This window comes from Squalius cephalus, assembly GCF_949319135.1.
Source record: "Squalius cephalus genome assembly, chromosome: 21".
Taxonomy (NCBI): Eukaryota; Metazoa; Chordata; class Actinopteri; order Cypriniformes; family Leuciscidae; genus Squalius; species Squalius cephalus.
The window spans coordinates 7713027-7727865 of record NC_137142.1 but is presented as its reverse complement, the minus strand read 5'-3'; the positions used below and the strand labels follow the sequence as shown (position 1 = coordinate 7727865).

General features: G+C 36.7%; 1 protein-coding gene across 5 annotated transcripts in view; it reads left to right on the top strand.

Moving 5' to 3' along the window:
- The window catches only part of pde10a (phosphodiesterase 10A), a 151466-nt gene extending 137487 nt beyond the window's left edge, over positions 1–13979 (top strand). For all 5 annotated transcript variants that reach the window (XM_079855136.1, XM_079855133.1, XM_079855132.1 and 2 more), the window contains exons 14-22: positions 1433–1575; positions 2112–2195; positions 2666–2816; positions 4438–4593; positions 5594–5766; positions 6830–6941; positions 7101–7181; positions 7406–7494; positions 10688–13979. In XM_079855136.1, the coding sequence (XP_079711262.1) occupies positions 1433–1575; positions 2112–2195; positions 2666–2816; positions 4438–4593; positions 5594–5766; positions 6830–6941; positions 7101–7181; positions 7406–7494; positions 10688–10808 (1110 nt within the window). In that variant the 3' untranslated portion in view covers positions 10809–13979. The remainder of the gene's footprint in view (positions 1–1432; positions 1576–2111; positions 2196–2665; positions 2817–4437; positions 4594–5593; positions 5767–6829; positions 6942–7100; positions 7182–7405; positions 7495–10687) is intronic.
- The last annotated feature ends 860 nt before the right edge of the window (positions 13980–14839 follow it).

Sequence of the window (14839 nt, the reverse complement as noted above, 5' to 3'; positions counted from 1 at the left end):
GACTTTTATTTTGACAGCGTTGAGAAATATGCCTGTGCCTGAGCATCGCAGCTTCCATTCTCCATCTTCATTAGTTTACTGTCTCTATTCTAATAAATTATTAGACAAAACTGTTGGTACAAAGAAGGTAAATGTATGCGAAAAATAATTATAAAGTTTACTTTTTTATTATTAGTAATAGAAAGACAAACTTTAAAATATTTTCCCATCTGATCGACAAACTTTAAAGCCGGCATGAAACAGAAGTTGCGATAGTCTTTTCTTTCCTATTGTGGCGTATATATGAGGGAAATGGCTTCTTGAACAAATGTGAAAAGTTAAACAAACAACTTGAAAATAATCAACTTAACCAAAATGCGGTTTTATGATTTGTATTTATATATTTATTATTTATTTCAGATATAGCCTATTACAGATTCATATTTCCTTAACCACTTGAATGCGCAAGTGCTCACACCATAAATAATGTATGAAAACTATCTGTGTTCGTACAGTAGCGCTCATTTGCTTCATGGTTCAGCTTCTCTCGGTATAAGGAATCTTGTACTTGTTCCCTTTAAGTCCAGTAAAACTTATTTGTAAAGCGCTTTAACAATACAAATCATTTCAGAGCTGCATTACAGAGGGCCATTCTGTTGTTATCCCTTAATGTTTTAACATTAAGAAATTAGGGTGATGTGATGATATATGTTGATTAAATACATTATCCACTGGCTGAGATCAAGCTATATTATATTTGTTATTTTATCTAGCAGATATATCAGTGCAACTTTTTAGTTATTAAAAAATAAACTGCAAAAGAGAAATCAATTTGCTCTTGTGTGTGGTCCAATAGAAGTTGGTCGCATGATTTATCTGTGTGTGAAATGTGATGAATATGTTCAGGCAGTTCTTAAAAAGTTCTAACGTAAATACAGTCGTTTTTTTTTTTTTCTCTCTCTGGCGATTTGTATTTATCATTGTATGCTCCTGAGTGTGTCCTAAAATATGGCGACCACTACCCAGAATGCAATGCATAATGACGTAGATTCCCATTCTCTGTTGCTGTGATGTGAGTGACAGGTTGCTCTAGGGGAGAGGTCATTGTCCTTGCCTTTCGCCAGTAAGCAAGTCATTAGACATAAGAGATTTAGTAAATATTATGTAATATAAATATTCATTTATTTTCAGCAATTGTTATTCATGTGTTTTTACTATCTTGATATAGTGTGATATCATTTATATCGGTCATTTGCCACCCTGCTCTCTAAGGTATTGACCATCAAAAAATGAGTATCACTCGACCACTACACTGAAAACACTGAACAACCATAGCAGATTATAGAAAGATAGATAGAAAGAAACCACAGTATTTTCAGTGGGTTAGACTGTTTTGCATGTATATTTTGCATCTGCGTAAACACGTGGGGGGTGTGTATGTGTTTGTGTGTAGATGTATCACCGGATAAGACATTCAGAGTGCATTTACCGGGTGACTATGGAGAAGCTTTCGTACCACAGCATCTGCACATCAGAGGAGTGGAAGACCCTCACACAACTCTCTCTCCCTGCTGTCATTTATAAAGAGATCGAACTGTGAGTTTACACTCTCATACATCCAAATCACTGCTGCATAATGGCTTTCAGTAAGAAATCAGTTAAATAGCTGTAAAATAGGCTCTAAAAGCATTGGACTGAACATTTGTGTTATGTTTATTCTCATAGCTGGAATAAATTACTTGTTCAGATTATTACTACAAAAAAAAGAAATAATAATAATTCATATTCATTTTTATCATATTTCTGTTGCCAACATTTAATAAAAGCAATAAGGCAGTCGAGGTTGTATCTTCCACTATAACACATAGCCTCATGTTGCTCATTGTGTGTGTTTTTTTTATATCACAGATGTGTCAAGGTTTTAATGCTTTATCTTCATTATAAATTATTAAAGTGTTGTCATGATCCACAGGAACTGAACGTGCATATTTGTTTGGTGTTATTTTCATGCGTAGATAAGTGGGCATGATACACGAGTGCAGTTGTAATCAGGATGTTTTGAGCATTATTCATGTTCATATTTCACCTGTCCAGATTTGAATTGCAAACAAACTGTCATCTTTCTGTCTAAGGTTTCACTTTGACATTGCCCCATTTGAGGAAATGTGGCCTGCAATATTTGTATACATGGTTCACAATTCTTGTGGTAAAAGCAGGTAAGAATGTGTACATATCTATAACTCCTGTGTGTTTTATCTATCTATCCATCCATCCATCCATGTCTGTCTGACGTTTATCTGTCTGTCTATCTATGTCTGTCTGTGTCTGTCTATGTCTATCTATCTGTTTGTCTTTCTGAATATCCATCCATCCATTGCATGTCTATCAATTGAAAGTCTAGGTCTGGGATAATCTGTCTGTCTATCTATGTCTGTCTGTCTATGTCTATCTGTTTGTCTGTCTGAATATCCATCATCCATCCATCCAGTGTATGTCTATCTATCTATTGAAAGGTTGAAAGTCTGGGTCTGGGATCAGAGTAGAACGATACAATATATACATGAAAGGCATTTGAATCCGTTGTCTTAATAAAAAAAAATTGGACATAAAAGTGTGCGTAGGTGAAGAAACACCCCGCTTTGACAAGGCAAACGTGTACAGTCACACTTTCTTTGTGTTATAACAGTTTTGAGCAGGAGAAACTGTGTCGCTTCACTATGTCAGTGCGGAAAAATTACAGACGAGTTCCATACCACAACTGGAAACACGCTGTGACGGTGGCACACTGCATGTACGTCATTCTGCAGAAAACCACTGGGATATTCACAGAGCTTGAGGTCAGTATCATTCTCATTATAGCACTTCTTACAGTGAACTTAAACAAGAATCATTTCACATCAGTGTTGTGTTGTGTTGTGTTGTGTTGGGGAAGCTACTTTTGAAATGCTAAACTATGAGCTATTAGCAAGAAGTTAGCCAAGGTAACTGCAGGGGTCCAGCAACCCTTAAAGTCATTAAAATCATAGTAATCTTACTCTGGCTAGCGCTCACATGTCTGCCTTCCAGCATATCACTCAGGGCAAACGTCATATGATGCCATTAATATTCATGAACCAACAAGTGCCTGGCACAGTGTGCCGAACCGCTAAACAACAAAGACCTAATTGTTGACAAAAATGCAATTGTGAGTGATGTTTATGGAAAATGTAGGTTTTATGCTTTACATTTACAGAATAATGTGATTTTGATGAGCTGATGAGACTTCTTAAGGGGACAATGTCTTTTAAAATATGTAACTAATGAAATAATTTATTATTCATTACAGTTTCTGGTGAAAAAACAAAACCATGAGGGGTCCCACTTTATATTAAGTGGCGTTAAGTACTATGTACTTACATCAAAAAATAAGTACAATGTACTTATTGTGTTCATGTTGTATTGTAAAACACTTTTGCTGCTATTGAGGTGTGATACGGGTAAGGTTAGGGACAGGTGTGGTGGATTGGGTAGGTTCAAGGGTGAGTTAAGGTGTGAGGGAAGTGTCAACTGTGTAATTGGCAGTGGTGGTGGTGGCGCAATGGATAAGACACATGCCTTTGGTGTGAGAGACCCGGGTTCGAATCCACTGTGAGACACCAATGTGTCCCTGAGCAAGACACTTAACCCCTAGTTGCTCCAGAGGTGTGCGACCTCTGACATATATAGCAATTGTAAGTCGCTTTGGATAAAAGCGTCAGCTAAATGAATAAATGTAAATGTAAATGTAAAAATGTAAATGTAATTACAAATGTAATTACATAAATTAATTACAGCTGTAATTACATGCAAGAATTTTTAAAATTTAAGTACAATGTAAAAACATGTAGTTACACAATAAGTACATTGGATCACATTATTAATTTCAATGTAAGTACATAGTACGTAAAGCCACTTAATATAAAGTGGGACCCAATGAGGTGGCAGTATCTAATTTAACTATTAGTACATTTACTAGGAAAAATATAAAACACACTAATTTATAGTCAGAAACATAGTAAGGAACAAAATCATTTAACTAAAGATTTCCCTTCTTGTCTGATGGAGAAAGTAACTTGTTACTGATAAAGCTGCCCTATTTTAAAAAACGGTCCGTTCACACCAAGCACGTTAACTTTAAAGCTTTAATAATAATTCAACTTCTATGAGAATAGCTATAATGACACGGAGGAATGATAACACTGGAATTCCTTTCAGAGCGTTTTTTTTCCAGTTGATGAAAGATAAAAACATTGGCATTTAAAGAGCTTGAGTTTTTAAAGCTACAGATAACTACAGCCCACACTTATAATAAGCAGAACATTATCACCTGTTGGTGTGGATACTGTGGAAGTTCTCTCTTTATATAGTTATTGTTCTTGGTTTGAACGGGCCTTTACTGTTAGTAGCTCCACATAATAACTTTCTTGCTCGCTCACACAGAGGAAAGGCTTGCTGATAGCCTGCTTATGTCACGACCTGGACCACCGTGGCTACAGTAACAGTTATCTGCAGAAGTTTGACCATCCACTGGCCGCCCTGTATTCCACATCCACAATGGAACAGCATCATTTTTCACAGACGGTGTCCATCCTGCAGGTAAAGCTCCTACACACTGTGCCAGCTCAGAACGATAGTCTCAAACATGCTCGATGTGGTCGGAGGGTCGTGCGTTTACACTCATCATATATATATACAAGGCCAGTGCCCGCAAGCCAATTTTATATAAGTTTAACTGATATAGTCATTGAAGAATCTAAGGGAGTCTGTGCACTATGTCAGTTAAACTTATATAAAATTGGCTTGCGGGCACTGGCCTTGTATATGATCTCAGTGCTAGTTGTATCAAGCTACAGTCCTTATAAATACTGTTATATCAGAGCAGAACTTGCTGGAACCACAAACTTTATTGTATTTTAGGCAAGACACCCCAGGCGAACAGGGTAAAAAAAAAAGTAACTTGACTATAGTGTTGGTTAAATACATTTAGAATTGCAAATATATTGTTTGCATTACAAGTTTTATGTTTACATATGCAAATGAGGCATTATCTAATTGAATATGCACTATTTTGCATACTTACACTAGATATAGCCAGGTTCGAAATTATTTCATTTTCTCGACATATTAGAGTCAATAGTTTTTACAGAGGGGATTTTGGATATCTCTTTTTATCACTCCATAAATTAGAAAATATTGTCAACAGCCAGAAAAACAAAATCATAGAGTTTTTGAGCCCACAGAGGGCCCAGAGTTTGGAATACATGCAAAAACAACTAGCTTAACTTTTATACATTTTAAGCATTATTAAAGACAAGTAAACACTCAGTAATTAAATAAGGAAATTAGCAATAAAGCTCAACGTTAATTGCACTAGGTATATAGTGTTGATGACTTTTGTTTATTGAAAGTGCAATTCACCCTATAATCTCTATAATTTCAACTAAAAATTTGTAAGAAATTTCCCATATTAAACAGAGCATTGTCTTTCCATGTCTGTTGTCAGCCATCTCTTTGGCTTTGCTGCCACTCTCCAGCAGAGCCAGATGCCTCATAAGTGGAGCTTTTGCTTTTTTATTTATCTCTTTTTTTCTCATAGCTGGAAGGGCACAATATTTTCTCCAACCTGACTTCCAGTGAGTATGAGCAGGTGCTGGAGATCATCAGGAAGGCCATCATTGCTACAGACCTCGCACTGTACTTCGGCAACCGCAAGCAACTGGCTGAACTGCTGGCCACAGGGGCGCTGGACCTGAACAACCGTGCTCACAGGTTAGAGGTCGTACCTTTGCTCCATTATCACAAAACTCTTGGAAATGTCACCTCAACATCAGAGATATATTCAGGGAGCCACCGAAACAGTGTCGTAAGCTGTGCTTGGATTGGAATACTAACATGCTTGAGTGAATCTCACGGAAATGGTTGCACTTTATTTTAAGATGCTAGACTAATTACACAAATATGTTCTGAGTAATATTAATTAATTACATGTACTTCAAGGTTATGGTTTGGTTTAAGGTTAGTGGTTAGTAATTATGCATAATTTACTGTTATTACTATAGTAATGTCACTTTGTAGACCTTAGTCAGGGTAGTGCCATATTTAATTTCTGACAGGAATGAAAACAACGCTGTAAGGGATGGATGTACAGTGGGTTCAATGGTTTGTGCTATTTATTAACAACATACAGAATATTATGGAAGGTTTTTCCACCACTGAATTAAAAAGGTAACTGTGACATTTTATCTCACAATTCAGACTTTTTTCCTCGCAACTGTGAGTTAACATCTCGTAATTCTGACGCATTTTCTGACTCTGACTCGAATTATAGTCAGAATTGTGAGATAGAAATCAGTCTTTTTTTTCTCAGAATTGGACTCACAAAAGTGAGTTTATTAAAAAAAAAAATCATTCTAATAAGAATTTTTAGACAAAAGTCATAATTGCGAGATATAAACTCACAATTGCAAGAAAAAAAGTCACAATTGCGAGTAAAAAAGTAAGAACTGCGAGACATAAACTTGCAATTGTGAGAAAAAAGTCAGATTTGCACATTTATGTCCCCCAATTGCGAGTTTATATTCTGACATTATAACTAAAAATTCTGAGAAAAAAAATCAGATTTGTGAGATAAAAAGTTGCAATTATCTTTTATATATATATACTGTATATATACCGTAGCAGTTTTGAAAACTGTGAATTTTCTAGGACGTTCATACAGCGCATGTCATTGTAAAGACTCTATGTCTGTCCCTCGTAGCCTCGTTTTCATCGGCATAAAAAGCCTGATTTGATCCCTTTGATTAATTGTTGGTTGATTATTGGTCCACCACAGGGACCGTGTGATTGGTCTGATGATGACTGCCTGTGATCTCTGCTCTGTTACCAAACTATGGCCCGTCACACGTATCACAGCCAATGACATCTATGCTGAGTTCTGGGCTGAGGTAAACCATATCATTGTTAACCAAACAGGAGTCTTTTTGTAGTAACAATATTTATATGTAATAAAGCAAATCATTGTTCAGATCACTGTATTGTTTTGAGCAGTATGTCAAACTGCAGGCCATTCAGTGAAATTATATACTACTTGTGTGTGATGACAGGGGGATGAAATGAAGAAGATTGGAATGCAGCCCATCCCTATGATGGACAGGGATAAAAAGCACGAGGTTCCCCAGGGACAGGTAAATGAGAACTTTCTGGCATTATCAAGCTCCTTAAAGGCCACCTAGCAAAATGTTTATTTTCCTATCCCAATGCTTTGGAACAGCCTTAACATTGGGGGTGTGCCTAAAATGTGGCCTATACTGTAGGAAGGCGGCTCATTAGGTCTGTTATATTTAGTTGTAGAGTCGAGAAGCCTGTGTTTTTTTTTTAACCTTAGTCCTGTTTTTACCCATGTATTCAGGTGGGATTTTACAATGCAGTGGCAGTTCCCTGTTACACCACCCTGTCAGAGCTGTTTCCCCCCTCCAGTCCTCTGCTTACGTCTTGCAGGTCAGTCACACACTCATAACAACGTTTGACTGCATGAATGCTCCTGTACCATGGTATAATACATCATCTCCGTAAAGCACTTTTATTAAACAAATTAAGGAGACTAATATATCTAAATCTGTTTGACAAAGCTAATATTATAAGACAGATGATGAGCCTTGTTAAAATCTGTTATAATCGCACAACTGTGACCTCACTTCAGTTACATTTTATATTAATGAGCCAAGTGGCCATGTTGGCTACCATTAACAGCCTACAAGGTGATGAACTATATTCAGTGTTGCCAAGGTCTGCGGTTTTCACGCGGAATTGGGATACTTTTATACTGTGTGTTAAAGCTGACCCCCCTAAATTCGGGACTCGATTTTACACCCCACCCCCCTCCCCCTGGACGCGATTGGGAAGGTTTTAATAGCAAGTGGGCTGGTTTTGTTGTGTAAACCTGGCAACCCTGACTATATTACTTAGTGGAAGCATTGCTTATTGTGATTATTATAATTTTATATTATTAGTTGATTGGTTTTCTTAATTAAAATGATTTAAAAATAAATAACAAAATAATAGTAACTAGATAAAAACATTTACCAAATCAAACTTTAATGTTGGGTTATTTAATAGATTGTTTGAAGTTTTAAGGCCACGTTGTGAGGTTGCTAGTGTAATCTAGATAATTGCCAGGGTGTTGCTTTGCTAGCAATGGTTGCTAGGCCATTCTAGATGGGGTGTTGTGGGTGGTTGCTAGGGCATTGCTATGATGTTGCTCAGGTATTCTGGGTGGTTGCTATGGTGTTGTTGGGTGGTTGCTAGGCTGTTGCTGGGGTGTTCTGGGTGATTGCTAGGGTGTTACTATGCAGTTGCCAACAACACTCTGGCAACCATCCAGAATGATCTATGTACTTCCTAGTATGTATTATCACATTGCTTGCATGTTTTAGCCTGTTGCTAACATGTGGTTTAGATTGATGCTATGCTAGTTACTAGATAACTAGACAACTAGATAACTGGCTGTTAACTGAACTGCAGCCAGCAACTTATTACTCTTGCTCGCACATACTATGTACACAGAGAGAGTGGCTCTTTAGGCATTATCCTGAACATTGTATAAGAATTTGTTTCCTGTGCCGTTGTAGTTGACCTTGTTAAATCATTACGGATTAATATTAGGTCACTGTTGCTGTGAAACAGCAAACCTTTTATTTTAGTTTGTGTTGTGCTGTGTTTGTTGACATTAGTGGACTCCATTTCTAAGCTAACGTTAGCTAGTGTTGCACACTTTATGGCTGCAGAGAACAGAAGAGAGGCCTTCACAAACAAAATCAGTCTACAGGCTTTCATAGACAATGTAGGAAGTCAGTGAAGGTCTCGTTTTTCTTTCTTTTCTTTTTTTTCATTACAATCTGTTCACAAGAATTGGCCATAAAAAAATAAAATCCTCTAAAATCCTCACATATAGCCTCTTTAAAGCTTCAGTATGCTACTTGCACTGTTTTGCTCAGGTCACATTAACCAGCTTCCATGATGTGGCCTTTGTGCTAGTTCTGATGTGAGGATGGGTCTGTGTGTCTGAACTGCTCCCCATGTGCCCTAAACTGTGACCTCTGTGACCTCGATCTGTGGGGAATGCAAACACAGTTGACGGCACAATCTGAAAAGCCATGCCACGGTGTCAGCACCAGGTCTTTAACTGGAATCTGTGGGCAGCGGGTTCAGACGTTCCGGAGCCCTGGTCATTGTGAGATCAGAGAGGGACCAGTAAATGACATCAACCTTACTAATTGAAAGGGAGAGTCAAATAGCCGACCATTTTCATCCTCTCTTATTGGCCTGTGTGCTACATATACTGTATGGAACAAAAAGGGCAGATCTAAAAAAACAACTGGGCAAATTGAGTATGACCACCTCTTTCCTTCGTGTCTGGGTCAGATTGCCCTGACAGCATTGCCTCAATTACTCTAGCCACAGCCTATCAGTTGACATTTGCAGGGCTGTAATAACCAATCAATATATTTTATAAAAATCAGTCATGAAAATAGTCAAAAACAAATTTCATTAGCGATTAGTTGGATCCATTATAAAATATTGTAAAAATAAAATAATTGTAATACTAATAAATAAGTTTTGTGAAATTCATACACAAGCACAATTTATATATTTGTTTTCTGAAAAAAGATTTTCAATAAATGAAAATCAAATATAAGTCAATTATAAATCAGAATGTTTTGATTTTACAAAACATCAGCTGAAAGTTACCGTTACCAAATCCTTCATAAAATGGACGCATTTATGTGTTAAGCAACTGGAACAATAATTCTGACTAAAAATATTTTATTTTGATCAAATATTTGTTGTTGGATGTTAATAAAAAACATTTTTATTTAAAGTCCTACACTACCTTTCAAGTTTTGGTTTCAAGTTTGGGTGATCAATTTAATGGCTCACCGACATGACGTGCATATTTTTGTGTCCAAGGGCATTATTTCCTTTTAAAATATTTTTTTCTATAAAACTTTATTCAGTGCATTAAAATAATAAATATTATTGTATGTTTTGGTATCTTAAACCCCCAAAATGTCATGTGGTACAACGACTAAGAAAACTATTTGGTATTTTGAATACTAAAATGGTATTTTAATAAGAAGAAATTCAAAATAAAATACTATGGCATAATTTATGTTTGAACCCTTTCCTATAAACTTTTGGATTTTTGGAAATTTTGTAAAAATCAGTAGTTTTAAAGCTGTTGAGATCATTGAAAATCTTTTGTACAGCAATTTGTATGTTCTCAAAAGTCACAGCTGCAAACATGGGTTTTTTATTATGAATTGACAATAACAGTAAACATGTATACAATGGATAATGTATCATCCAGATGACCCCAACTGATCCTTGTGACAGAGAGAAAAGGTTTGTAGATCTCTCTCAAATACTGATTAAAAAAGGGTTAGGTGATCTGGTTAGGTGTTAAGGAAGGGTCAACAGTGTAGTTATAGATGTCATTGCAGAAATTAATTACAGATAGTATATTATCTCGACTTTAATCTCAAAATATTTGGACTTTTTTTACAGATTTTTATTTTTTTTACGTTGCTGTTCAGGGCTTCCGTAATTAAGCCAGTTGTTCTGCCACATTCAGAATATGGACAAACAGTTGTTGTTTTTCTGTAATATTGTGAAGAGCTATCTGTGTTTGCAGGGAAAACCTGGATCAATGGGAACGAATTGTTCGAGGAGAAGACATCTCTACATGGGCTTCCACTGAGGAGGACGAACCGTGCGAGACATCAGACAGCGGGCCAGTGAAAGTGGACAACTAAATCTGTGGCACCTGTCCCACAGCACCACCTACACCCCTGCCAGAGACCCTGAGACTTCCTGTGGACAGTCCCACGTCCTGCAGAGGCACGAGGAAGTGCAGAGGGCAGGCCGGGACGGATACATTCACAAAAATAAACAAAACATAATGTTACCTCAGTGGGTGACGGAGGCGTACTCTCGAATGACATCAGGGCTCCCTCGTTGATGGCTGGGACTCAAGTCCGCTCTGTGTGGGATCACTTCTGCAGAATGGCCATCATTATTGACAGTACTTTTCCTTAGGAGGTTGCTTCTGCATCTTTTCTTTTAGGTGATTATTTTTCTTAGTTTTTTTTTTTTCGGTTTCTTTCGTGGTCTTACATTTGAAGAGGCCTTAAATGCGAACCCGCGTTACGATCTGGTTGGGTGACTCGTAACTAGAAGACTGTTCGTCTAGTTTAAAATGGTACTTTTTATCCTGCTGTTGTCAAAAGCATACGCAAAGCTACTTGAGTGGATTTATTTTTTCAGATAGACAGAAGGAATGTTTAGTCGAAGCTAATACATGAGGCACGGTGAACCCATCGCTCTGGTGGTCTGATGGATGTTTTATATAATATTTAGAGCAAAAATTGTTTTGCAGTACTTGAAGAAATACAGCCTATTCTGAGTGGAGTTAAAAAACAAAAATCCCCCGCAGCGTGTCCTTTCAAAGCAAAGAGCTTTTGTGACGGCATAAGTCTCACTCTGAACCTTACTGGAGTCACACACTAGTCACGGTGTCCCTCACTGAAATCTGCAGCATCTTCCAACCTGATATGAAGTTCAGCTTTAACCCGTTGAAGCTCGTAGCATTATTGAGTCATATAAAGAATCAAATATTTGCAGTGTACCTGAAAAACACACTGTTACTTTCAAAACTCAAAACCTTCTTCCTAGCGTTTATTGGAACTAAGCTTCAAAAATGCCTCATTCAACTGCCAGCATTTACACGTCAACTACAGCACACCTATTGGGTGTTCAGAAACAGAGGTCTTAAAAATGCCAACAAAACCACTCTTTTTAATTATATCAATTGGATAGGATGGATAAATGGTCATAAAATACTAAGTTATAAGTCAACCTCAGGGGGAAACAAATGTCAAAATAATAAATATGATATGCATGGAAGCTTGTTTCCGCCACGGAATAAAAAAAAATGATAAAGATAATTGCGAGTTTACATCTCAATATTCTGACTTTTTTTTTTCCTCTCGCAATTGAGTTTATATACTGCAGTTCTGACTTCTTTTCTCAGAATTGTGAGATATAAACTCGCAATTGCTAGATATCAAGTCCAATTCTAAGGAAAAATCGCAATTGCCTTTCTTATTTTTTTATTCAGTGGCAGAAACAAGCTTCCATACACATGGCCTATTTACATCATTGCTATAAGAAAGGAACTCAGTGTGTGTACAAAGTAATAATCGCTGTAAACTAAAAAACAACAACGATGCCTAGATGACAGACTGCAGATATATTTATTGTCATTATTTTTAGGGTAAGCGAGCATATTTCTGACAGGTCAGGTTATAAAAAATTGGTCCAAAAAGAAAATATTATGATAACATAAAATGGAACTATTTCTGATTCTGAAGCTATTTTTATTATTTGCCTCAAACAATTATTTTTATTATATAAGGTACTACAACCCCACCCAATCTGTAAATTGATACAACAAATAACTAAATGATAAATTACTGAACATGTAGGTAAAATGCTGCACACTTCAATGACTTACTTATGTGGACTGACACCCTTCACTATGTCCCGCCTTAAAAACATTACTGACCAATCCTGCTTTAGCAACTGGTGCATCCACCATATAACCAGAGGAAAGTCCTTAAATTTGACTGAAATCCTACACAAATGTTGCTGTAGCACTTCTAATAATGACAAGAGATAAATGCATTACTTTCCCTTTTCCAAATCTAAATAAACCTTGTGAAGTTCATTCTTCAAAGATTTTACTCGCGTTACTGTGTAATTTATCCATTTCTTTTACACAAAAGCAGATGAATAATAGCAACATCACTCTTCTTTAACACTTCATGAGCACATTAAGCTAAAATCACGTGGTTTACTGAAATCTGTGGCACATTCTGTAAAGCGTGTCTGAGCGAGTAACAGTAACCAAGATGGCGGAGCTTAGTGAAGGGTCAGTTGAAAATGCATCTGACACTGACAGTTGCACATTTCACTGAGGAAGATTTATTTCATCTTGGCTACATCATAAATTGTTGAATGCAGGCTAAAGTGAATTTCAAGTCATGACCCAACAAATATCCACATAATGTCATTGTTTCAAATGGCTGAATTCAGTTCCACTCTTTGTTTGTTTTTTGGACCTGTGAGGCACCTGTAGTCCCTGCAGACGATGATGGAGCTCTGACCGACTGATGGCCTTCTGTAAATACTGCAGGACTGATGAGTGAATGTAATCAATACTGTCACAAACTGCTTCAAGATGCCTGTTAGTTTTTACGTGTACCAAAGGTGTACACCATCGGATGTGGGAATGTTAAACATGGCTTCCAAGGGTTGTGTCGGCATGCGAGCGACATGCGCACTGTGTAGTAGAGAGATTGAGTTTGGAGATGTAAGCTACATTCTAATGGTGCTATCTTAGGCAGTCATGCACTTTCTGATCATGTGCGTGTGTGTGTGTGTGCGTGTGTGTGTGTGTGTGTGTGTGTGTGTGTGTGTGTGTGTGTGTGTGTGTGTGTGTGTGTGTGTGTGTGTGTGTGTTCGCTCTGGAGTAATGCTATACCAACCCCACCTACGGAGTTGAGAGGATCTTTTCAGCACCGCTCACCTCAGTCACCAAGATCATCCACAACCAGTCTTTTCCCTCATATGCACTATGTTTAGAGACTATTATTATGGTTATTAATATTATTGCTCCTATTATATTATTATTGCCACAATTATTGATTATTACCATGGTTATTTTGTTAATTAGAGTTAAATTTTAAATTAACTTATATTTTTTATACAAAGTTTAGCATTTTTGTTTTGTACAGAACAAATTGTACATTATGGAATAAAGCGAATGGTCATTTAGAGAAACTGCATACTGTTGCCTGAGATAACTGTCTCAACTCTAAATGTGAGAGACGTAATTACTTTTATTAAATATTTCTGACAAATTCAAATTGTGGAATATTTTATTCTGTGAATTTTTGTTTATTTATATACATGGAAATTTTTACAGCAATCCGTCTATTTGCTTTGGATATTCATATTTGACAGGAAATGGAAGCGTAGCACTGAGTTTAATTATATTAACATTTAAAGGGGCTTTATGTAGAATTCAGAAACCCTTGTTATTAGCGACACCGGTGGCCGTTAAGTGAACTGCAGCCAGCAACATGTTGCTTGTGATCGTACTTGTTCACACGTAACGTACAAGAGACTGAACGTGATTCAAGGCCCCGACATACTCACTGCGAAATTCACTTTTGGGTTACACTTTATTTTAAGGTGATGTAGTTACACTGTACTTAAGTACTGAGTAATATTAATTGACTACATGTTACTTGTAATTATGCATAATTTACTGTTATTACTATAGTAAGTACATGTAGTAATGTGTAACCAGAGGTGGACAAAGTACACAACTTCATTACTTGAGTGAAAGTACAGATACTACTGGTCAAATATTACTCTGTTACAAGTAAAAGTTGTAAAGACTGATTTTTACTTAAGTAAAAGTACAAAAGTACTCGTTTTTAAAAGCACTTAAATATCAAAAGTAAAATGTCAATGCATTGTTTTATTATTGTTGCATTTCTGTGTGTAATACTTGCAGTACCTTATGCCTCTGAATCTATGCCTGCCTACCCTCATATCAATATCAAATTTATTTCTTGAACACAGTTCCAGTAGTGGGATTGAATGTGAAATTGAATAAGTGCACTCAACTTCCACAGTGGTTGTGGACAGCCAAATGGCTGTTTCCTCAAATAGAGCCCTATTTAAAGTTTTTCAGCTTTAGAAGACCAAACCCAAT